This window comes from Stomoxys calcitrans, chromosome 4, assembly GCF_963082655.1.
Source record: "Stomoxys calcitrans chromosome 4, idStoCalc2.1, whole genome shotgun sequence".
NCBI lineage: Eukaryota > Metazoa > Arthropoda > Insecta > Diptera > Muscidae > Stomoxys > Stomoxys calcitrans.
Window position 1 is genome coordinate 72,581,357 of NC_081555.1, and position 24,099 is coordinate 72,605,455.

General features: G+C 37.2%; 1 protein-coding gene across 2 annotated transcripts in view; it reads left to right on the plus strand.

Moving 5' to 3' along the window:
- The window catches only part of LOC106088560 (uncharacterized), a 68,359-nt gene that overhangs the window by 14,604 nt on the left and 29,656 nt on the right, over positions 1-24,099 (plus strand). For both annotated transcript variants that reach the window (XM_013254138.2, XM_013254137.2), the window contains exon 2: positions 2,284-6,851. In XM_013254138.2, coding sequence (XP_013109592.2) covers positions 2,616-6,851 — 4,236 coding nt within the window. In that variant the 5' untranslated portion in view covers positions 2,284-2,615. The remainder of the gene's footprint in view (positions 1-2,283; positions 6,852-24,099) is intronic.

Sequence of the window (24,099 nt, forward strand, 5' to 3'; positions counted from 1 at the left end):
GATGGTGGAACATAGTACTTATTTCATGCTTTCAGTTTGTAACACATTGAAATATTGATCTGAGCAGGGCTGCGTCAAGCAATTTTAGCTTCGAAGTCAAAAGATTTTCGACTCCGGCTCGGGGGAAATTTTTTTTTAAAACGCAAGTTAATTCTTACACAAACAAATCTCTCAATAACTTTTTGGCAAACTTTTTTATTGAAGTACACACAAAAATAAAGAGAAACAAATCAAAACTCATTCAATGTTGATCGTCAATGCACTCAGAAATAAGAATTGCCACCTAGTTTCTAGTATACACCAATTAATGCTTTGCGTGTTCAAAAACAAACAAAACAGCTTGACGTCTGGTTACAAACAAAACAAGAAAAATATCAGTTTAAAATAAGTTGCGTGATAGACAAAAAATGGCAAACCGTTAAGTTTTACCTATAGAAGAAAAGGATCTATTTTATCAAAAATTGATGAAGGTTCTTCTCTTACTCATTGTGAAGACTGTATTGATAAAGAAACGTGGCAACAACAGATGAAAATCACTTCATATTTCATTGGCCAAATAAAAATGCAATTTTGTTTATTCATCACCTTCAAACCACTGCCCTTCCGATAAAATTCAATTATGCAAACTTTTTTCCAATCCTCGAAACATGCCAAATAGTCCTTTTCTGGTATAGTCACCAGCGCCTTGTCCGTTTCAGCTTTTATCTCTCAATCTTCTTTAAACGTGTACTCCGGAGTGGTCTCTTGAGTTTAGGGAATAGCCCAAAAAAATTGAGTGTTTTTGGTACCAGAAGAGATTTATACATTCGCACGCCCAAATGGTGTTTCAAAACGGTTATCACAAATCTTTCCGATATTTCGATCATGCCAGTAAGGTCTCCTACACGAGTTTTGAGCACTAATTCCTTCACTTCATCACGGTGTTGGTCATCTGTTGACGTCGATGGTCGTCCGGAGCGCTCCAAATCATCAACACGTTCTCGACCCTCTTTGAGGTCTTTGTTGCCACATGGGAGAATCACCAAAGCCCTTCCGCAACACCCTTAAAGTTTCCGCAGCTGAAATCTGCTCAATTAACACAGACCTAATTTTTGTCAGTTTCTCTGTAACGAAGTTTGGTCCCAAACTGCTATGTTATAAAGAATTCTACTGTATATTCTTGATTGTCGCAAAATTCTAAGACGATTTAGCAATGTTCGTGTGCCTTCCCATCTGTCCGTCCGTCAGTTGCAATCAAGCTTTTCAAACTCGAGATATTGCTCTGAAATTTGGCATAGACCAATATACGCAGGTTAAGTTCTTTAAAGAGAACAAGTAAATTAGTGAGTATGGCCGGGCCGAATCTTATATACCCTCCACCATATATAGCAATTGTCAAGTTCTTTGAATGACTCTTTCTAAATATATGTGAACTACATCAAGTTATTGACCGATATGGACCATACTTGTCATGGCTGTTAGAAGTCATAGAAAAATATTACCTCCAAAATTTCAGGCAAATCAAGTAAAAATTGCGCCCTCCAGTGGCTCAGGGTGTCAAATTGAGAGATCGGTTTATATTGCAGCTTTATCAGGTTATCAACCGATTTAGACCATACTTGGCGCAGTTGTTGCCAAAATGATGTATGCCAAATTTCAATCAAATTGGATAAGAATTGCGCCCTTTAGAAGCTCAAGAAGCCTAATCGGGAGATCGGTTAGCACTGTTGTAGGAAGTCATTCGTTAACGTTATGTGCAAAATTTCAGCCAAATCGGCCAAATATGGAATATATTTCGATATAGCTATCATATAGACCGATCTGCCGATTTTGTAGTTGCGCTTCTTTTTATTTTGGTCATAAAAATGTTTCGTTTTCGTATCCCACCATTTTCAAAGATAGCAACTCAAAAAGTTGTACTCATCGTGTAGTAGGTACAGCTGTGTTCAAATTTTAAACCTGAATTGTGCCACTAAAAAGAGTTTCTGAAATTAATTATTTCTTGGCTTTTTCGTCCCATGGTGCACAAACCCCTTGTAAGAATCAATGTTTATGTTTTTAATGACACACTCACGCACACACAATCGAGGGTACAAAAAAAAAAAAAGACAGAACAAGACGGCAAAATGAAGAAATGATCAATTAAAAGTCCATAACCTCCAAGATAAAGCTACGATACCAGTACAACCATCAACATGGGCATATGGTTCAAGTACTCCCCAATAAAAATCTAACACACACAGGCACTCATACACACAGACTCGCCCTCCGGCATCAAAATTCTTATTGTAAACTTTTATTTAGTTGAAAAAAAACGAGAAGAGACATTCGTTTAATTAAAACCTAAAAAAAGAGAGAAGTTCAAATGTCTTTTAAATAAATCATAATAAACCGAAAAAAAGAAAAACCCCAAACAAAACGAACAAAAAATAGCGATAACAACAATAACCACCAGAAGACGTCATAGTGGAGGAGACTTCGTAGCATTAAGAGCTAAGCTAACTGAGGATAAGATGGTGAGAGAGAGTGTGAATGAGAAGTAAAAAAACCCCAAACCACAAGCACAAGTAAATGACTCTCGACAAATGCCGAGATATATCAACAAACAACAACAGCAATAAGAATAAGAAATAAACATGAGTCAAGAAGATACAACAACCAAATACCAAAATAACCACTACCAATATAACAACTACAACGCTGCCACCAACAACAATACTATGAAATATGAAAACAAACGATCACTGACTACCACAACAACGCTGAAAACGATGGCGACGACGACAGCGACAGCGACTACTCCTGTTGCTCTTTACGAGAATTTCATTCCCCTTGCTAACAGCAACAACAACAAATACCCCACCGACTCTACGCTTGACTGTGAGCCCAACAAGAGCGCCCCATTTATTGATGTACAACGATTCGTACACCAAACAACGAACGCTTTTAACGGTCGCCCCAACGACGATTATTCTCTTAACCAAACGCCCGAATATTACGTCGACAATAGAGATAGACAAGAAATTGTGCCCAATTACGAAAATTTTAGTTTTAAGCATCACCTTGAGCTGGACAAGAAAGTGTTGTTGCAAAAGTACTTCCGCACCGCTTTAGTCGGTCCACGCACCAATATTTACGAAAATTTGTGTCGCGGTTGCAATTACGGGGTATTCACGGCTCGCGGTCCATTGTGCAGTTTTTGTGAGTGCATTGTAAACGGTGTCCATAGCATAAGTGCCTCCCCCACCGAAAGTTCGAATAATATTTACGAGAATATCTGTGAACAGTGTGCTCAATTTTATAGTGGCAACGAAGAGGATTGCCTTTGCCGAAAAGAGTTGGAAGTAATTTCGGAACAATCCCACGATAAAAAACAAGTGAAACCGAAAGAAACAAGTGAAAACCTAAAGAGTGTTCTGAAAACCGGAAGAAGCGAGGAAAACCTTTTGAGTGAAAAGAAAAAAGTGAAGATATCCAAGTCTTTGTCGTTTGGCAAAAACTCAAAACCTAAGAAACTGTCTAGTTTTTGGGAGACTTTAAGGAAGAATAAAGTCCCCACGCGTAAGCCCTTGGAAATTGTCCACAACGTGGGAGGATACGACCAAGTCTTTCATACCAAGGAGTCATTTGATTTACAGCGCATATGTGAATTGAAGCGAAGTGCCACCAGCTGCAGTGATCAGCATATTTATGGACGTTTAAAGCCTAGGGATTTAGATTTGGTGAAGTCTCAAGAAGATTTTCTCTCCACGCAAAGTTTGACGCAAAACGAACGAGGAGGACACGGAGGAGGCAAAAAGAGGCGTATTTCAAAAGTAAAATTTTTAAGATCCATTTCTTCGAACATTCAAGAACCGCCAGAACTATCGGAGAAACTTAGTAAGTCCATATCCTCCAGTCTAACAGCCGCCTCCGCCACATCCACGTCGGATATTTTACAAGCGGTCTATTTGAATAACAGTGTTTGTCATTGGATGTCAGCATTACGTCATAATTTGAACAGCAGCTCTCCCTCTGTCAATACTTGTACCTTGAGAGTAAGCGATGAGGAGTGCGATTGTCTGTGTTATCCCAAAAGCATACCGGCAAAAAAACTACTACCGATAAATCCCAATTCATGTAAGGTGCTGGCGCCAGTGGTGACTAATAAAGAAAATATTTTAAAACAATCGACTAAGTTGGCCCAATCATTTCCACTCACTTCATCATTATCAAACCACAACGAACAGGAAGAAGATTCGTTAACGGACACAGATACTGACGAAATAGAAGCACAGAGACGACACACCGTTATACAAAAGGATTCCTTGGAAGATACAAAGGAAGATAATCAGCACCAAAGTTATTTAGCTACAGCAACCTTGGAAGATCATTATCAGCAAATGGTAAATGAATTTAAGATTCAGTTGGTAAACAAGCAAGTGAAACAGCAACAACAACAACATTATCTACAACCACGTCTGGCATATAATGAACAAATTGTAAACAAACATATCAGCATGGCCTCAGCAGGTGTTAATGGTGGCAATAGCCTTACCTGTACCAACAACAACAACAAAAATGGCAACACTATTTCCAAATCGAATAATATTGACATACCTCTACGTCAAGCCGTCAACTCTAATCATAATAAAGCCAAACGCCAAGGCATGTACCTGCGCTTAACTGAGCACGACAATTTGCCAACTGCCGCAAACCTTGACAGCCACCAAACTCAGGTGATTTTACCCGAGAGAGAAGTGCCTCAAAAAGACCACTCAAACAAACAAAACGAGAGTAAGAGTGGCTGTGAGAGTCAGCCTGCCAAGCCAAGTTTAAATAGCACAAACCTCGAATCGAATACCGTTAACGAAGCCAACTTAAACTCTAGCTTGAGGAAAGAGAGCCCCAATGTGTATGCGAAAGAACTGCTGACTGCAACTGAGACGCCAACAAAACGCAGTGGTGTACACGAAGGTGATGTACTGCGGGCATTTGAAGCTCTGCTTCGGCAAGAAAGAGAACGACAACAACAAAGCAATGCCTTGAGCGATCTTGGGGAAACGGAAGTTGAAAAAGAATCTCAAACCAATAGCGACTCGTTGGAGATTACCACCACCTCCCAACACTGGAATGACCATACGAAAGCAGGGCTACTGCAACCATTTGGTAAAAGTGGTGGTGATAAGGAGGAACGCAACATATGGACAACGACGATGCCCGTATTTGATCTGTTGCAGCTTATCAAATATCTACAGCTCTCATCTAGTCTAAATAGGGTCGCCATACACTATAACAACAATGAAAAGCAGTTGTTTGTTTTTCTACAGTATATCTCTCACAACGGTGAGAAATATAAACATGCAACACATGGTCAGTTGATGAGAAAGTATCAACGTTTTCTCGTTTATCAACATAATAGTCATCGTCATCTGCACAACGAGTCGAGAGCAGCGACGTTGCCGTCCATAACGGCAGCGCCGCTTGAACACTCATTGCCCACGAAAGCGGCGAACAGTGTTGATTTGAAGCTTGACTTGATGAAAACAAACGGGAACATATACGGCCGCATTAAAGTACGGCCCAGTGCCGATGGCGGTGATCGTGGTGGTGAATTAGCCTACAATAAAAATAATAATAACGAAGATAATAATGACTCATGTGAATGCCAAAGCGAAGCGGCAAGTGGTGCTAAATTAAGTGAAATCCCAACAGTGAAACAAATAATCAGTGAATACAATAATAATAATACGAACAACAACAACCACAAAAAAATGAAAAAACCTCCGGAGGTGCCTAAACGAAATCCCAATACCAAATTATCACCCTCAACGGAACTTTTACCCCCCATTCCCTTGCAAAGAACCAAACTGTCCCCATCCACCCCCAACAGCCAACCCATTGCGAATGAAACTAAAAGCCAAGAAGGTGTTCGCAAAAAAGACGATCTCGAAAGTATATATCAACCCATTTGGAAATTCAAGACGGTCGGAGAAGCCCAAGAACGTTTCAAAACCGACGAGGATTACTATACACTGAAAGATCTGCAGGCTGAAGAATACCCCGCAATGCTTAATGCAAAATCAGGGGAGATTTTGGCCGCTGCCTTGGTGCCGGAAATTTTCATACACGAAGAGGAAGAAGATCACAGTGAATGGGAACCAGATGAAGAATTTGTTTTTACCACCACCACAACAAATTTGGACCAGCAACCACGAGACACGGTTGCTGCCCATGTACGCAGGACGGAATCGCTTAACAGCAGCAGCATCCACGCCCACCAAGGACATGATCGCAATGGCACCTTACGCTCGTATCTTAGCAATAATAGCTCATTGGGCTCCAGTTCCCTCAGTGGCAGTACCATAACCGATTTCGCCAGTAGCACTGCCACCTTGGCCTCGATGGCCAGTTCTAGTCTCAGGCATCACCTCTTTCGTAATGTGGGCATATTCTACAGCCTCACAGATAAGAATCTATGCGCAATTGTCTACGATTACGATCGCATTCATGCATGGAAATATTTTGCCAAAAAACCAATAAACCACAGCAATGATGATGCTGCCGCTGTCGTCGCATCTTCCTTTGTCATTATCTCCCATGATGACACCATCAATGACAGCGGCCTTGGCAAATCGCCCACACCTTCGGCAATGCCGCATCGTCCCAAACAATCACCAGTTCCTGTTCGTCATCAACCAGCGAATGGGGGAAATTCCCCCAAGTGCAGCAGTGAAAGTGTTACAACGCCGGCGAAAGTGCCACAGAATGATCAAATCAGCAGCGCCCCCATTGCAAATCCAGCCTCACTCATGGCCTCCATTGATTTGGTGGTGCTGGCATGGAAGCATCAGTTGCTAAATGTAAATTACATGGAGGATGAAGAAGATATGGTGAGTGTTTTACTCGTATTATTGTAATTTTTCCCATTTCGTTTCGGTTTGTTTGTTTTTGAAATTTAGCATATTTTCATTTCATCACAGTGCTACTGCTGCTGTTGTTGTTACTGATGATGTTGGTTGTGATGGTTGTGGTGCTGACAGACGAATGTACATTGAAAGATTTGTGGTATAGTCTTGTGTTTTTTTTTTTTGCAAGGGAACAAATTAAGTATTATGGGAAGTTTTAAATTTTATGATCTATTGTCTGTTGTTTTCTATTGCGCTGTTTGTCATCTGTTGTCGGTTATTTTTTCTTCTTTGGCCACTAAATTACTTTTTGTCTTTAGTCAAAGACGTATTTTTTCTCTTTTAATTTTGGCTAATGACATTTTTTTCGATTTAATTGATAAAGGGTGTTCTTTTGCCGTGATCGTGTGCCATTGAATTTAGATGAAGTAATGATGTCACATTGTGAAATCTATGAACAGTTTAAACTCCATATTTTTTAATCATTGCTCAAATTGAGTAAATAACTTTAGTGCCAATTACAAAATATTTCTACAATGACTTCTTAATCATACCCTCCCCCATAAGATGTGGGGGTATATTAACTTCATCATTCCGTTTGTGAGATCCCGAAATATTCGAGGACCCCATAATGTATATACTATATACTTGATCGTCGTGACATTTTAAGCCTAGCAATGTCCGTCCGTCCGTTTTCCAAAGTAAGCAAACTTTCAAAGGAGTAAAGCTAAAACCACGTTTACACTTGGAGCAAATCTAGATTTACGACGAAATTTCGGAAATCTCGTATTTTTTAAAGATGTTTCCCATACATTTTCAGTATGAGCAAATCTACTTATTTGAGGAGATTTGCAGCAAATCTCCTTCGAAACACATATGCAACACAGTGTTAGTATTGACTACCGGTTATTATCGGTAGTTTTTGGCAGTACTTGCTCAACATCTGATAATTTCTTAAAAAAAAATCGTTTCACCAATTTAGTGGCTCTCCACAGTAATAACTGCAGATCACAATAAAAACGCTGTGAAATACATCCCTGCTCACAATTACAAAACACTTCAATCATAGTGTAAACGGAGTTTGGAGATTATCTCAAAACAAGTGGTTTTGGGCTCTAGTGTAAACGTGATTTAAGACCTTGAAATTTTGCACAAATACTTGCTATTATTGTAGATCATGTAGTATTGTAAATGGACCAAATCGGTCCATGTTTTGATATAGCTGCCATATAAACCGATCTTGGGTCTTGACTTCTTAAGTCTCTAGATAGAGGGCACAACTCTCGTCCGAATTGATTGAAATTTTGCACGTAGTGTTTTGGTACCACTTCCAACAACTGTGTTAAGTATGATTTAAATCGGTTCATAATCTGGTATAGCTGTCATATAAACCGATCTTGGATCTTGACTTCTTGAGCCAATAGAGCGCGCAATTTTCATCCGATTTGGCTTAAATTTTGCATGAGGTGCTTTGTTATGACTTTCAATAACTGTGCTAAGTATGGCGCAAATCGGTGCATAACCTGATATAGCTGCCATATAAACCAGTCTGGGATCTTGACTTCTTGAGCCTCTAGAGGTCGCAATTATCATCCGATTTGGCACAAATGTACAATGGCTTCTCTCATGATCTTCAACATACGTGTATAATATGGTCTGAATCGATCAATAGCTTGATACAGCTCCCATATAAAACTATCTCCCGATTTTGCTTCTTGAGCCCCTACAAGGCGCAATTCTTATCCGAATGAACTAAAATATTATACAATGTTCAGCATTCATTTATGGTCCGAATCGGTCCAATAGCAAAACAGTTCTTATTCAATATTCTTTATTTGCCTAAAAAGAGATACCGCGCATAGAACTCGACAAATGCGATCTATGGTGGAGGGTATATAAGATTCGGCCCGGCAGAACTTAGCACGCTCTTAGCTGTTTTCTTTTATGTTGGTACACGTGTCTATCATATATATGTTGGTAATATCAGCCGACGGTTTGTTTTTGACAGATAAAAAGGTTAGTCGTGTTTTTGGAGTGCTCTTCGATTTTTTACTGTTCGAAAAAATTCATCAAGAAACTGTATTAAGTTGTGTGTAACCAAAAAGCGAGTTTCAGAAGTTTTTTTAGAAATGAAAAAAAACGAAAAAATATCTAAGGAGGATAACTTTGAAGGGGATAAGCTAGTTATTGATGAATAAATAAAAATTTTAGAAAAAAAAATTAAAACAACTGCTTTTTTATAGGACCTCGTATTTTACAAAGGATTTTTCTCTCAAACACTCCAAGTACTGCCTCAACTGCTTTATCAAGTATCCATGCCTCGGAGCCATACAACAGCACATGTAATTTTCGTTTGTTGAGAGGTGCCTTTGCTCTTCATCTGCTCGCTAAATCCAAAGCAGCATCTGTTAGCCAATATTATCCTTCATTTTATTTCAAAATTGGTGTCATTTCTTTTGGTTACCGCGGTGCCGAGGTAGATGAGGTTGCTGACTATATCAAAGTAGTGGTTGCCAACTTTTTAAAATTTCTATATCTAATCGGGTTTACAGTGCTTTGTGGGTGTTGATATTATCCACTTTGTCTTATCTCTATTTACTGCCAACCCAGTTTCGTTGATTTCCTTTCGATACATTCAAAAGCTGCTATTTCCTCTTTCGGTGACCGACTAATAATATTGATGTCGTCAGCATAGCATATGTTCTCTTGTGAGTAGTGTGCCATGCCTATTCACCCTTGCTTCTTGTATAATTTTCTTCAGCAGGATGTTAAAGAGGCTGGATCCCAGTCTCATTTGGTATTGAACGATTCGGAAAGGTTCCTTCCTATTTTAACTGAGGAATATGTATCAGCAAGCTTCATCCTGCAAAGTCATATCAGTTTCGCATGATACCAAACAGAGAAATGGATTGCAAAAACTTTGAACTTATAGGGCTATCGAAGGCGGTTTTTCCAGGATTTAGCGCAGTGCAAACATCTGGTCTATGGTGGATGTTTCAGATCGAAAGCCACACTGATAGGGCCCAATTATTTCGTTGACTTTAATCTTTATTAATCTTAATTAATAATATTTATGCAAAATTTCAAGCGGCTAGTTTTACTCCTTCGAAAGTTTGAGATGGACGGACGGACATGGCTAGATCGACTTAAAATGTCACGACGATCAAGAATATGTATACTTTATGGGGTATTTGAGGAATATTTCGAGGTGTTACAAACGGAATAGCGAAATTAGTATACCCCCATCCATATGCAAGTTCTTGCATTTTTAACCCATTTTAGACCACTACCCCTTTTTGTGGTGCAATCGCTTTGAAACTACTACATGTAAAGAAGCTTTCGGTTCCTTGATAAATAAATGAAACACTCGTTATTTTTATGCAGTAAATTTCCAGAATAATTGGGATAGAAAAAAGATGGGACCGACACTATACATAATATCAAAAAAAAAAATTAAAAAGATATATATTTTTTTAAATTCTACCTACCTTCCAGTGGTTTTCGAAATGTTATAAAATGAATATTATGACATATTTCTCTTTTTCCATCAAAATATAAAGGTTGTAAAAAAAGATATTTTTTACATATGTATGTTCCAAAAAAATTTCCTTGGCTTATTTTACGAACAAATAATAAAAATACCACAGGCAACTTTTTGAAAACATTTTTATATTGTCTTGACGTGTTTTTACGAACAATTTTCTGTGTGTGTATGAACAGAAGTTTGCATGGCTAAATACCGCTTGAAACATTGAGCTGAAAATGTTTCTAATGATCTCGCCAAAACTCGAACACAAACACTCAGCATTAAAATAGAGTGCTAATTCAAGCTTTTCTCATTGTTTTCGTACTTCTGTGGGGTCTGTACTCCCGACCTATTTTCTAAGGTCCGAACATTCTAGGTGCAAATTTGCAGATGCATTTTGATAGCAATGCGACTCAAGTTGGAGCCATAACTAAAAAATCACATACAATTCTGCGGAACAGCGACAGCATTGGAATCTTTAGGAAAGACAGATACAGACCATACCAAAACTGGAATAGCATTCAGTGAATATATTTAAAATAATCAACGTTTTGTGTCATATGTTTTTTTATATATATTTCCGTTTGAAAACTTGGTTTCTGTAAATATTTCTAAAATTCTTAACCACATGCGGCAGGTCTCATTTGACCACAAAGTCATGGAAATGAGTTATCATTCTAAAACTATTACATTGAAATGCTCATAGAACTAATTCTATTGATAATTGAACCTCAATGATGTATGTTCAACCCACCGACTGCGGATCGCATGAGCAAACGACCGTTTCTAAGTTCCATGCCTAGCACGTTCACATACGATCTCATGACCACAATGTAGAACAACAACATCATCGACTAATACATAGTCAATCATTAGCCACAAAATGCAGCCAAAAATATACATATGTATAAGCCAGCTAAGTTTGTCACAAATTAACGCTGAAATTGGCCAAACTTGGAGCTTTCTTTCTCTATTGCTCGTATGGTGGATCTTCCGTTTTTTAATTAAGATAATTACGTGCGAAACTAAGTATCGACATTGGGTTTAAGGTTTTCAGTTCAACTCTAATCCATGCCAAGTGTAAAATCATTATGATGCTTTGAGAGTTCTGCGAGCCTTTTGTAATAGTTCTTAAATTGATTTGTCACGTCTTGCGAATATTTCCCATCCACTGGACTTGATATTTATGCCAAAAAATTTCTTCTCTTTGGATGTTTGGCTTTATACAAAGCAATTCAAGGTTGTTTTATTTCTCAAATGTGTTGTTATCGTATTGCGATTTATGAAGCAGCCACACCATATACAACAGCACTCGTCTAAAAACAGAAACTGGTGTGGTGACTCAACTTTCAGGAGTTTCAAAACAGACGCTACCATCAATCTGATTGCAACGAATAAAGGTATCATTTATAGACCATTATCAGCTTGTTGTTGGCAGTTTTAATTGCAGTTCATTCAAAGATATAAAACTGTCTGGTTTCTAAAGCACTTGGATTTTCCATTTATTTACAAAGATGAGCTATTATCAGGACACCCCATTATTAGATGCATGCACTTATATAGTTTTGTATCAATTTAGCTATCTCTCTTTGTATGATTCAAAGTGTTAGCTCGTATGGACGTATTTGTTTTATAATTAAAAAGCCAAAACACAAAATCAACTCAGCAATGAGTTTGCGTTAATTTTTTTTAAGAGAAAAAATCTAAGTTGGATATAATCAGGAAGTTCATAAATAAAAAATATTTATTCGCAAATATGGTATGTACCACTAGACATGATGGGAATTATCAAGTTTTGTCTTGACATTGAATTTGTATAGCAGCTTTTGGTATTAGAGAAATAGGCAACGGAAGACCATAAAAAATGGTTATAGACAATAGTATGCAAATTTTAGGATTTATTTTAATAGTATTTTAATCATCTACCCTGTTATAGCGGATTTTCTTTTGTTCAAATTCCCATTTGCAATTAGGGTAAAAAGCAACACCCGTATTGCTTTGCTCTACTCTTCACTTAAAAAAACTCGCACAGTGGAAGCCGTTGAACTTTAGATTCTAAATTTTTTTGGAAATAAAAGAAAAATACCACTCTATCAAATAATATATATGTATCTAAATATTGTCCTACCTGTGCCATATTCGTCAAAAATGCCGAAGGGTTCAGAGCAACTACTCATCCCAAACTTTGTCACCATCGAATAAAAAAATACGCCTTTTATGAGCACTAGACTACTCAAAAAAAGTCTGGGCGAAAATTTAAGATCTTCCTTATTTGTAGGATTTTAGCAACGAAAACGAACCAGGGAACCAAAACTTTTAAATAGAGATGATATATTTATATTTAACTTCCCATTTACTAACGGGAACGACCATTCGTTCAAACTTGAATCGCTGATTGATTCTTATTTTACTTTAAAGATGGCTGTCCAATTATTATTATTTAAAATTTTTTTTTACTTAATTCTTTAAGGATATTTTGGGCCTTACTAAGGTAAGGTTAGGTACACTGTTGTCTTGACCCAAAGTCAATTTTCTAACTTTCAACGATATTTTTACCTTCATTTTTGATTTTTGTCTTTAATAGCAAGAAGCTAAATTAAGGATCTATTGAACTACCATTCACATAAAAAATCCTTAATATCAAAAAGTTCAGGCAAATCGAGTAAAAATTTGGCCGCCCCGTGGCTCAGAGTGTCAAATTGTGAGATCAGTTTATACGGCAGCTATATCAGGTTATCAACCAATTTAGACCATACTTGTTGGAAGTCATACTAAAACAACCTATGCAAAATTTCAACCAAATTTGATAAGAAGTGTGCCCTCAAGAAGCTCAAGAAGTCTAATCGGGAGATCGGTTTATATGGCTGCTATATCAGGTTATGAACCTATTTGAATCATACTTAGCACAGTTGGAAGTCATAGCAAAACACCTCAAACAAAATTTCAGCAAAAGCAGATAAGAATTGCGCCCTCTAGAGGCTCAAGACCCAAGATATATATTTATTTTATGGGGTCTTGGACGCACATTTCGAGGTGTTACAAACGGAATGACGAAATTAGTATACCCCCATCCTATGGTGGAGGGTATAAAAGTAGGAAAATTGGTCATCTTTTAATTAAATTTGCTTGTTTTTGGCTCGAACTCTTAAAATTAGGACAAAAAATTTCATACACACGCTCATGTATGACTATTTCGATACGACAAGGCGAGTTACTAGCGTCTTTAAATAACCAATGGCTACCTAGTTCTCGCGGCGATCGGTCCTTTGGACCGGAACGAACTTACTTATTTAAATATGGTCTGATTTGGTCCGTCCAAAAACTTAATCAGCGTTTGGTCCAAAAATGAATCTATCTAAAAACTTAGTCAATATGTTTATATAGTGTAATAAAGCAGACGAGCAGACAAACACGGGGAAATTGTTAAATAGTCTTTCGATGATCAAGCATACGAGGGCTGTACCAAAAGTAGCCGATTTACCAAAAAACATACCAAATTTGGGAAATTTTTCTCTGTTACCCAACATAATCTCCTTTTGGTTCGATAAGTTATGGTATGGTCACAGTCACAGGTCACCATAACGAGGCGGTAATGGTGACCTATGACAAAAATAAGCCATTTATTGGATGCTCCATTGTCTTTACAGAATATTGTTTTCAAGATTACTTTTTAAAGTCAATAGATTAGGGCTGTACCAAAAGTAGCCGATTTACCAAAAAACATACCAAATTTGGCAAATCTTTCTCTGTTACCCAACATAATCTCCTTTTGGTTCGATAAGTTATGGTATGGTCACAGTCACAGGTCACCATAACGAGGCGGTTATGGTGACCTGTGACAAAAATAAGCGATTTTTTGGATGCTCCATTGTCTTTACAGAATATTATTTTCAAGATTACTTTTTAAAGTCAATAGATTATTAAGTAAAAAACATGCAGTTTTCGTCCACACAGACACTCTTCTATTATTTATGATATCCATAAACAATTTTATGCACAGAAGATTTTTATCAAATTATCTTTCTTGTCTTTAACTCATTGATCGTTTTGGTGTTTCCATATCATTCTAACAGTCCACATCCTATTGATAAGATTTGGTTCCAAATTGACTTCTATTTAATTCCTTGTGTATTAGTTGCTTTCTTCGCTTCATTTCGTTGAGATATTTATCGATCCGGAGTTACAAATCAAACGAATTACTGGATTTTATTTTTGTTTCGGCTCAAAAGAGATTTAGTTGTTATTGTTTCAGCTCGCTTCTAAAGCTCAATTGAGCTATTTGCCGTGAACTTAAGCAAATGCTTACAGCATGTTCTACATCAAACCATTTTGTCTAAATCTTAAATCGGGCTAACTCCTTTGATATAACAAAGTCTCCTCTGCTTCTCAATTCCTTTGGCTATTGCGATATCCTGAAATTTGATATCAAGATCAATGAGATCATTTGGTATGAAACTGAATAATGAAATATTTTACTAGATAGATGTTGAAAACTCCATAAGGTATGACGATCAATAAGATTTATAGCTTCCTGTGTCATAGCCACTCCATTTAAGTGCAAAATGCAGTGTATAAATATTTTTATTGATTTCATACAAATAATGCAACTCCACATACGGAGTACAAATTAATGGCAACTAGTTATATGACTCAAAGCCAAATATGATTCTTCGGATTTCATCATCATCATCGTTGTTGCAAGCAGATTGTCTGCGGTAGATTATTCCCATATAAGCGCGTTCCAAACCAACGCAAATTGACTCATTTGGCGAAGAGATGGTGTGGTGTTACGAATGCAGACAAAAAAATCATAATTTCTGCCATATTTAATTATCGTACAACCTCATGCTAACGTAGCATGCATGAGCTCTGTTGGTGGCTAAATGTGTTGCATTTCGGTTCATTCATTGAGGACTTGGGCTTAAAGGTTCGCTAACCTTTTGCGTTGGAATTCCCAAATGAAATGCAACGCTTCGCAATGTGAGCAATAAATATTCTTCACATAACATGGTGCATAGCAGGTAAGGAAGTAGTCACTACACTTGGTTGCATTAACTACCATTCGGAGCAGGGATGATAAGATTTCAAAATGGTATAGAATACAAGTCAAAAATTTAATTTTTATTGCCAAAAATTACCTCTTGTACCACAGAATAGGAATCACAGGTGGAGACCATCGTTGCAGATCGGTTTACTCCTAGATAGCTAAATTTATTGGTCCATGCCTTCCATGAGAAAGTACCCAATGAATCAAATAATGCCAATCATTAATTTTGAAAATGCATTCTGTTTATCAATTTTATGTCATACTGTAATTGTATGCAAATTTTAGAGCTCTAACGTAGTCCGTAAGGTACCAAATGATACCAAAAGTAGCACTCTTGTTGCCCTTTTATTATGCGGTGACTATCAGTATGTCGAATTTGGCTTAGGCACATACTTTCTTGGCAAAACTTAGCTTTCTTAGTCGAAGATTATGACTTTGGTGTTATATGGATTGATACAAATTGACTCACTCTAATGCATTAATATTTCCACAGGTTGCACATTAAGGAATAATAAATAGATAATTTTGAGGTTTAAAAAGTACCAAAGTATCAAAACTATCATTCCTGATTCGAAGCATTATTTCCATACACCGCAGATACTCTTCTGTAAAGTGTGAAGAGAAATTTTGAAAAATTTCTACGAATGCCAATATTGATGTCCAAAACGTTTAGTAAATTCGTAAAATGTAATTTACACACTTGCAAGCATTGCATGTAGAGTAGCAATTCAAAATTCGATTAATACTTCACAATTATAACAATATTTTATATTATACCCACCGCCGAAGGATGGGGTATATTCATAATGTCATTCCGTTTGCAACATATCAAGATATCCCTTAAGGTTAAGTCCGAAGATGAGCTATATCGGACTATATCTTGATATAGCCCCCATAAAGACCGATCCGCCGATTTAAGGTCTTAGGCCCATAAAAGCCACATTTATTATACGAGTTTGCTGAAATTTGGGACAGTGAGTTGTGTTAGGCCACTTGACATCCTTCTTCAATTTGGTCTAGATTGTCCAAGATTTGGATATAGCTGCCATATAGACCGATATATCAATTTAAAGCTTGGGCCTATAAAAGGCGCATTTATTGTCCAATGTCGCCGAAATTCTTGACAGTGAGTTGTATTAGGCCCCTCGACATTCTTCTTCAATTTGCCTCAGATCGGTCCATATTTGGATATAGCTGCCCAATAGACCGATCTCTCGCTAAGGTCTTGGGCCCATAAAATGCGCATTTATAATGCGATTTCGTTGAAACTTGACACAGTGGTTGGGATTGGTCTATATTTGGATATAGCTACTAAAAACCAATATTTTGTTCTACAAAATTGAACAATGACTTGCTCTTATTAGACCACTTAACGTCTGGATTATGACGAATGTTAGTTTTCATACAGATACCCGAGGTGATGGGTATCCAAAGTTCGGCCCGGCCGAACTTAACGCCTTTTTACTTATTATTATTTTTTTTTTTTTTCAAACGGTTTTTCACATCTTAATCCACTAAAAGATGGCGAAATGTAATTCACTCACATGTCGACTTTAACTGGCGTGGCTTTCTCAATCTTCTGTTTATGGCTAATTTACCTTGTTTTTCTTTTGTTCCATATACACGGAGTTGAAGTATCATCTTTACATCACGGACTTTAACAAACTACGTTTCCTTTTATGTAATGCGTTTGCAGTCGATAAAGAAGCAGCAAATAATTTTACCTGCATTTTCTGCGAATCGTGTGAGTAAGAGTTTCCTTGCACCTCGATTTGAATGACCATAATGGGATGCATACACGAAGGCGTATATGGGTTATTCCAATATAGAATTGAAAGTCATTATAAAAATAAAAATATAAAAATGTTAGATGATATAAATTTAAAAGATCTAAACGGACAAAAGAAATCGGCACGTCCTTAACGAGAACAAGTCACATCCGAGATTTTTCTAGCATAAGAAAGGGTTGTGAAAAGCTTTTTAATCGAAAAAAGTATGATCCATCATGACAAGATTTGTATTGTTATAAGCCTCTTTTGAGTAGTCAAGAGCTTCAGACGGTCTATGGCTTAAGATTATAGCCTCCACATCCGGTAGTATAGTTTACATTTAGACTTCTGCATATTAGTAAGCGAACAATGGACCTACTTCGCCCTACATACTTTCCAGGAAACTCTTCAACAGAAAAAGTGGCATCACGGTAATGTATACCTCTGAGATGGTGAAGAAAATTGAGACTGAGTCAAGAATGTTTTGAGCATTAAAAGACTTGACCTTGATTGCAAGATATCGCAAATTATACATCATTTTGTTGAATCCAAAAATGGAACCCTTTTCGATGTTTAGATATATTCTATGCAGCTTGTGTTCAATACCAATGCCACTTGTCTTTGGTATCATATAAGTCTGATTCAAACCGTGATTTAAAGGTTTATCCTTGACAATGGTCAAGACAGATTATCATCCTACTGAACTAAGTTCAGTTCAGTTTCCAATGTTGTTTGGATATGTTCAATGCATTCTGTAGGAAACATAAAATTTCATTTAACCTATCTCTTTTACCCAAAGATGGTGCATATTAAGGAAAGGCGCATGGAATGTCTCATAAACACCAACGAAGCGAGTAGCTACAATGCATTTGATTATTAAGGCATTAAAAATATAGTGTACGATTGAACCCGATTAATTTCAAAAACAATTTTATACAGGGAGCTATCACGGAGCCACCGTAACTTAGAGTTTGGCATGGGCAGCTGAACGCCTGGGTTCAAGTCCCGACGAGATCATCAGTTATTAACCCCTCTTAGTGCTGGCGACTGAAATTTTGAATAGATACTTCTTATTGATGTTGGTCGTTGGGGTTTGCAAATGGCCATATCGGTCCATGTTTTGATATAGCTGCCATATAAACCGATCTTGGATCTTAACTTCTTGAGCCACTAGAGGGCGCAATTCTCATTCTATTTTGCTGAAGTTTTGCATGAAGTGTTCTGTTATGACTTCCAACAACTGTGCTCAGCATAGATCAAATCAGTAAATAACCTGATATAGCTGCCATATAAACCGACTTCTTGAGCCTCCAGAGGGCGGAATCCTTATCGGATTTAACTGAACTTTTGTACAACGGCTTCTCCCATGATTTTCTACATATGTTACTAATATGGTCTGAATTGATCTATAGCCGGATACAACTCGCATATAAACCGATCTCCCGATTATATTTCTTGATCCCCTACAAGGCGTTGTTCTTATCCGAATGGACTGATATATTACCCAATGAAATCTATTATGGTCTTCAACTTTCAACTTATGTATGGTCCGAATTGGACTATAACTTGATATAGCTCCAATAGCATAACAATTTGTATCCCTTATTCTTTGTTACCCGTAAATGAGATACCGCGCAAAAAACTCTACAAATGCAATCCATGGTGGAGGGATTCGGCCCGGCCGAGCTTAGCACGCTCTTACTTGTTCAATACTAGTTGCATCCTTTCACTTAATAGTTTTAGATTATTAGCTATTTGATTGCAACTATGGCATGGATTTTCACAAACCGAATCATTTCAGAAATTGTTGCAGATTTTTTGAACAATCACCATGACACTTGGCAACGCTACCTGTATCATTATAACGCTATGTGGTGCGATACATCAACGTCTTACTCAATTTGAGGTATTTGAGTTCGCCAACAATTGCCAGCTGTAATTTTCTAGCCAAATGTAACGCAATCACACTATTATGCTTGAACTCCATCACGACCTACTTAATTTTTAAATAAACTCAGAAGTAAATGCTTTTGTTGGCTTGTTATCAATACAATAAGCTCTTCATACCACAAACTTCATGTAGCTGTCATTTCTAGTATGACAGATGCACCATTGTGGACTTGGTAACACTTCGTATCAGCTACCCTGCACATATAATTCAATCTTCCAAATTTCTGCAAAAGTAGGTAAAAATAAGTAATTTATGGAATTATGTGGTTAAATAGAGAGATCGGTCGGATCTGCTTAGACCTTCTATATATTGGTGTATTGCAAAAGGAATGATACAATTGGTACACTCTGCATTCTGAAAATGAAGATAAAATATGCTATAAACCCAATTTTGTTAATAGGGGATAAAAAATAAAATGATGACAAAGGTAGCTCAAAATCCCACCAAATTAGAATTAGAAATGCAAATGCAAGTTTGCCCATGAACATTCCATTAAATCACTGGGGCAAACTATATAGAATAGTTGGATGATAATTAGCGTAATTCATCTGTTAACTTTACACAACATGTTTAGTCAATTGGGCCATCAATTCAACCCTAAGGCTTTAGACGTAAAGTAGGAAGATAATTGTCTGTTGTGAATATTCCAAGTTGTATTTTGATGTAGAAGCCATGGTGTTTTCGACTCTAACCGCTTCAACGGTTTAGCCTTTCATTGAGTTTTAACATCACTTACAAGGAAAACTATCAATGCGTGTTTCGATGAGTGGTATTGGAATTCCCCCACTGAGGCTGCAGTAAGCATGTGCGCATGCGTAGCCTGATAAAGTGGTGCCAACTACCTGTTAACAATTTTCACCGCACACACAGCAGCACGTATATGTAGGGATGTGCTGGCATTTGCGATAAACCTTTTTTTCTTCTGATTTTAACGCATTTCAATGGTGTTAATGTAATTAATAGTAGAAGTAACTGAGGCTAATGCTACATCGACAGTTGTTTGAACAAGAAAAAAAAATAAACACTTCCAACAGGTTTTGTGATTCTTCACTTGATCTGTGTCTGTTGTTGAAGTTTTGTTTTACAAATCAATAAATCCGCAATCCACGGTAGCAATTACGGCGATTTCAATGGAAAATGATTATCTCCCTCAGGCTGACATAAGAGAAATTAATACCTACCAAGACATGCATCGCTACACATTTGTATTATGTCTCTATAAATGTTATACGGTTTGCTTAATAAATACAAAATTGCAAATTTTGAAAATGCGCAAATGTGACAATAAAAATATTTGTTAACACCCAACAATGTCAAGTTGGGACTTGAAAAGGGGTTTTCATACAAACAGAATTTCACAAATGAATAATACTCGTACCTCTAAGGGAATTCAAAACTTTTACCAAATTGATGTTACTTCTATTTCAAAGCACTTGGAAGTGTTCATGTTACAATATTTACATACGTTTACTGAGATATGAAATAAACATCTTACAAACAAATTCTTAAGATCCGAATGAGTTGTGGCTACCGCAATCACTCGCCCTCGACTATCGCAGGTCTCTCATTGAGATGGTTGAACAGTTCAAAATCCACCTGCTCTGGGAACCGGGCCACAGAGATATCCCAGGGAATTGCAAAGCGGACGAGCTTGCGAGACTAGGAACTACCTTACACATTCCAGGGAAACTGGTATCTGTGGGTATGCCTCTAGCGACATGTAAGCGAAATTTTCAGGATCAGGCCCGAAGGACAACGAATGATAGATGGTCAAAAAGAGGGGGCTGTGAGCATTCCAAAACTATATGCCCTAATCTAGACTTGAAGAGGTCTACCGCTTTGCTGTCACTCGCTTGAACAGATGTCTCAGTCATTGTGTCCACCATGAAAGGTCACTGTCTAATCGGAAAATATGCTGACCGACTGAAGGTTGCCAGCAACGACTTTTGCAGAAGCTGTGAGGACATCAAAGAAAAAGAGACTATTGAACACTTTCTGTATGTTTGCTTTGAGAACCCCTCTGATTTAGCGATTGTGAACATTCGCAAGTTCTTGTGCTTTTTAAAGCAATCTGGATGGTTGAACGGTAGGAACTAGGGGGCATCTTCCTTCTTCTGTTCCTGTGGTATCACAATGGATGAAAACGTCTAAGTGAGTCTAATGGCCGACTGCCACTTAAACCTAACCTAATCTAACCGCAGTCATAAAAGTCTAACCGCGGATGAAAAGTATATATTGGAGCTAGATCTTAACCTAATCTGATTTCCTTGAGCTCAACATGTGACATATGCAAAATTTGATGTCAACTGTCAATGTCAAAATTGATCACATAAATAAAAATAGACAGACGGACGGACATAGACAGTTTGTGATAAACATGGACGGACAGACGAACTTCGCTAATTTAAAGAAAGTTATTATAAGTCGCTCAGTCACAGTTATGGTGTAAATGGACCACATTTATGTCGTAGGGCTTTCAAATTCTAAGGAATTTTCTATGAAAATCAAATTCGACCAAATTCTATACTTTTTCTATTTTAAAAAAACAAACTATAATAGTTACACAATTTGTTAGTAAACAAAACTCTTCCACAACGTAAATCACTGCCAAACCACAAAATTTTCGCCAACTGTGGTCCCTCTTTAGAATCAGCCGATTGCATTGAATTGGCGAACAAACCGAGATTGGTGGTATAATTTAAGTTGTGTGGGCAAAATATGAAAATAAATGATATATGTACATGTCACAAAATTCTCCTAGAACACCACATATGCATCTGTCGATGGTATATCGCTTGGGAATTAAAACAATGCTTCCCATTTGTCATTGAACATGTTTCGCATTGTAGTTTGTTCAGAATTGTAAATAAAAATATTTTGAATTATTTGACCAAACAGAGTCAAGTATTAGCAATACATGCAACTGCGAGTGCGGAACGGAATGTAAAAATCACAAAAGTAACTAAAGATCTTTTGTCGGCAATATATTGGAGTGTTCCGCAAAATAAATCAGAACAAACAAGTAAAAAGGCATTAAGTTCGGCTCGGCCGAACTTTGTATAGTCAGCGCTTCTGATATACATATATAAAGGGTGATTTTTTTGAGGTTAGGATTTTCATGCATTAGTATTTGACAGATCACGTGGGATTTCAGACATGGTGTCAAAGAGAAAGATGCTTAGTATGCTTTGACATTTCATCATGAATAGACTTACTAACGAGCAACGCTTGCAAATCATTGAATTTTATTACCAAAATCAGTGTTCGGTTCGAAATGTGTTCATTCACCGTAACGTTGCGTCCAACAGCATCTTTGAAAAAATACGGTCCAATGATTCCACCAGCGTACAAACCACACCAAACAGTGCAATTTTCGGGATGCATGGGCAGTTCTTGAACGGCTTCTGGTTGCTCTTCACTCCAAATGCGGCAATTTTGCTTATTTACGTAGCCATTCAACCAGAAATGAGCCTCATCGCTGAACGGTGAATGAACACATTTCGAACCGAACACTGATTTTGGTAATAAAATTCAATGATTTGCAAGCGTTGCTCGTTAGTAAGTCTATTCATGATGAAATGTCAAAGCATACTGAGCATCTTTCTCTTTGACACCATGTCTGAAATCCCACGTGATCTGTCAAATACTAATGCATGAAAATCCTAACCTCAAAAAAATTACCCTTTATATATTAATCACAAGGTACGATGGACCGAGTCCGTAACATGTTCTAACGACAAAACTTCAGCCTGGGCCGGACCGGACCGGGCCGGCGACACGAAATAACTCCCCAAGACTGAAAATGAAATCCCAAGAATTGGTGATTTATTTCATAACAAAATACTTCCAAAAATTTAAATGAAATAATTCTCCAATAAATGAAATAATTTTGGGGTCTTTTCATTTTTTAAAGATTGAAAAAGATTTAGTGAATTTGCTTAAACTTTAAATTTTAATAATTCATACAAATTCACATTTATATAAAGACCTGCGTTGAGTCTTCAACTTTTGTTCGGCAATAGGGAAATTTACGAAGATTGCCTTTTATATTTCGGGAATGGACAACCGTTATGTTGCAATCTGCCAACTGACAGCTCTATCGTAAAACTTGACATTTTTAAGGTTATACGTACTCAGAACGTTTTGACATACGAGCGCTTTTGTGTTGTTTACAGTAAGTTAAAGCATTGATCTCGATTATTTTTTACAACTTTCGAAGTGGATTAGGTTGAATCAGTTGTTGTTCCAAAAACCATGTGACCTATCGTGAGATTGAGACAACCACAGGCATTAGTGGGACCAGCATACATTCAATATTGCGTGAACAATTGACCGTCAAAAATATTTGTTCGCTTTGGATCCCACACAAAAAAAGGCTCGTGTCGATTGGTCGAAAAAATGCTTTTTGAGGACTCAAAATATCGATTTAATGAGTCATCTGCCGTATAGTCCTGACTTGGCACCGAATGACTTCTTTTTATTCCCATACGTAAAAAAAAATGAGAGGTCAACGTTTTTCGATACCTGAAGAAGCGGTTGATGCGTTCAGAATGCATATTTTGGAGAAACCTCAATCAGAGTGGCAAAAGTGATTAGACAATTGGTTCAAACGCATATTAATGGAGAATATTTTGAAAACAATAAGGCAATTTTTGATTATTAATATTTGTTTTTACGTTCTCTAATCCCGAAATATAAAATGCAAACCTCGTATATGTCTCAAATCCTTGAGAAATTGTTGGCATTTGTTACAAATTTGCAGGTGTTTGCGCTAAGGAGAACTTTTCGAAACTACATTTTAATGCCAACATTTTAATAAATTTTTTTATGAAAGCTCAACGCATATTGCGACACCATATTTTGACTCAACTTTTTAATGTATTTGTATATTGACTTATTTTCTTAATAGAAACAAAACCAAAACCCATTGGTCTATATCA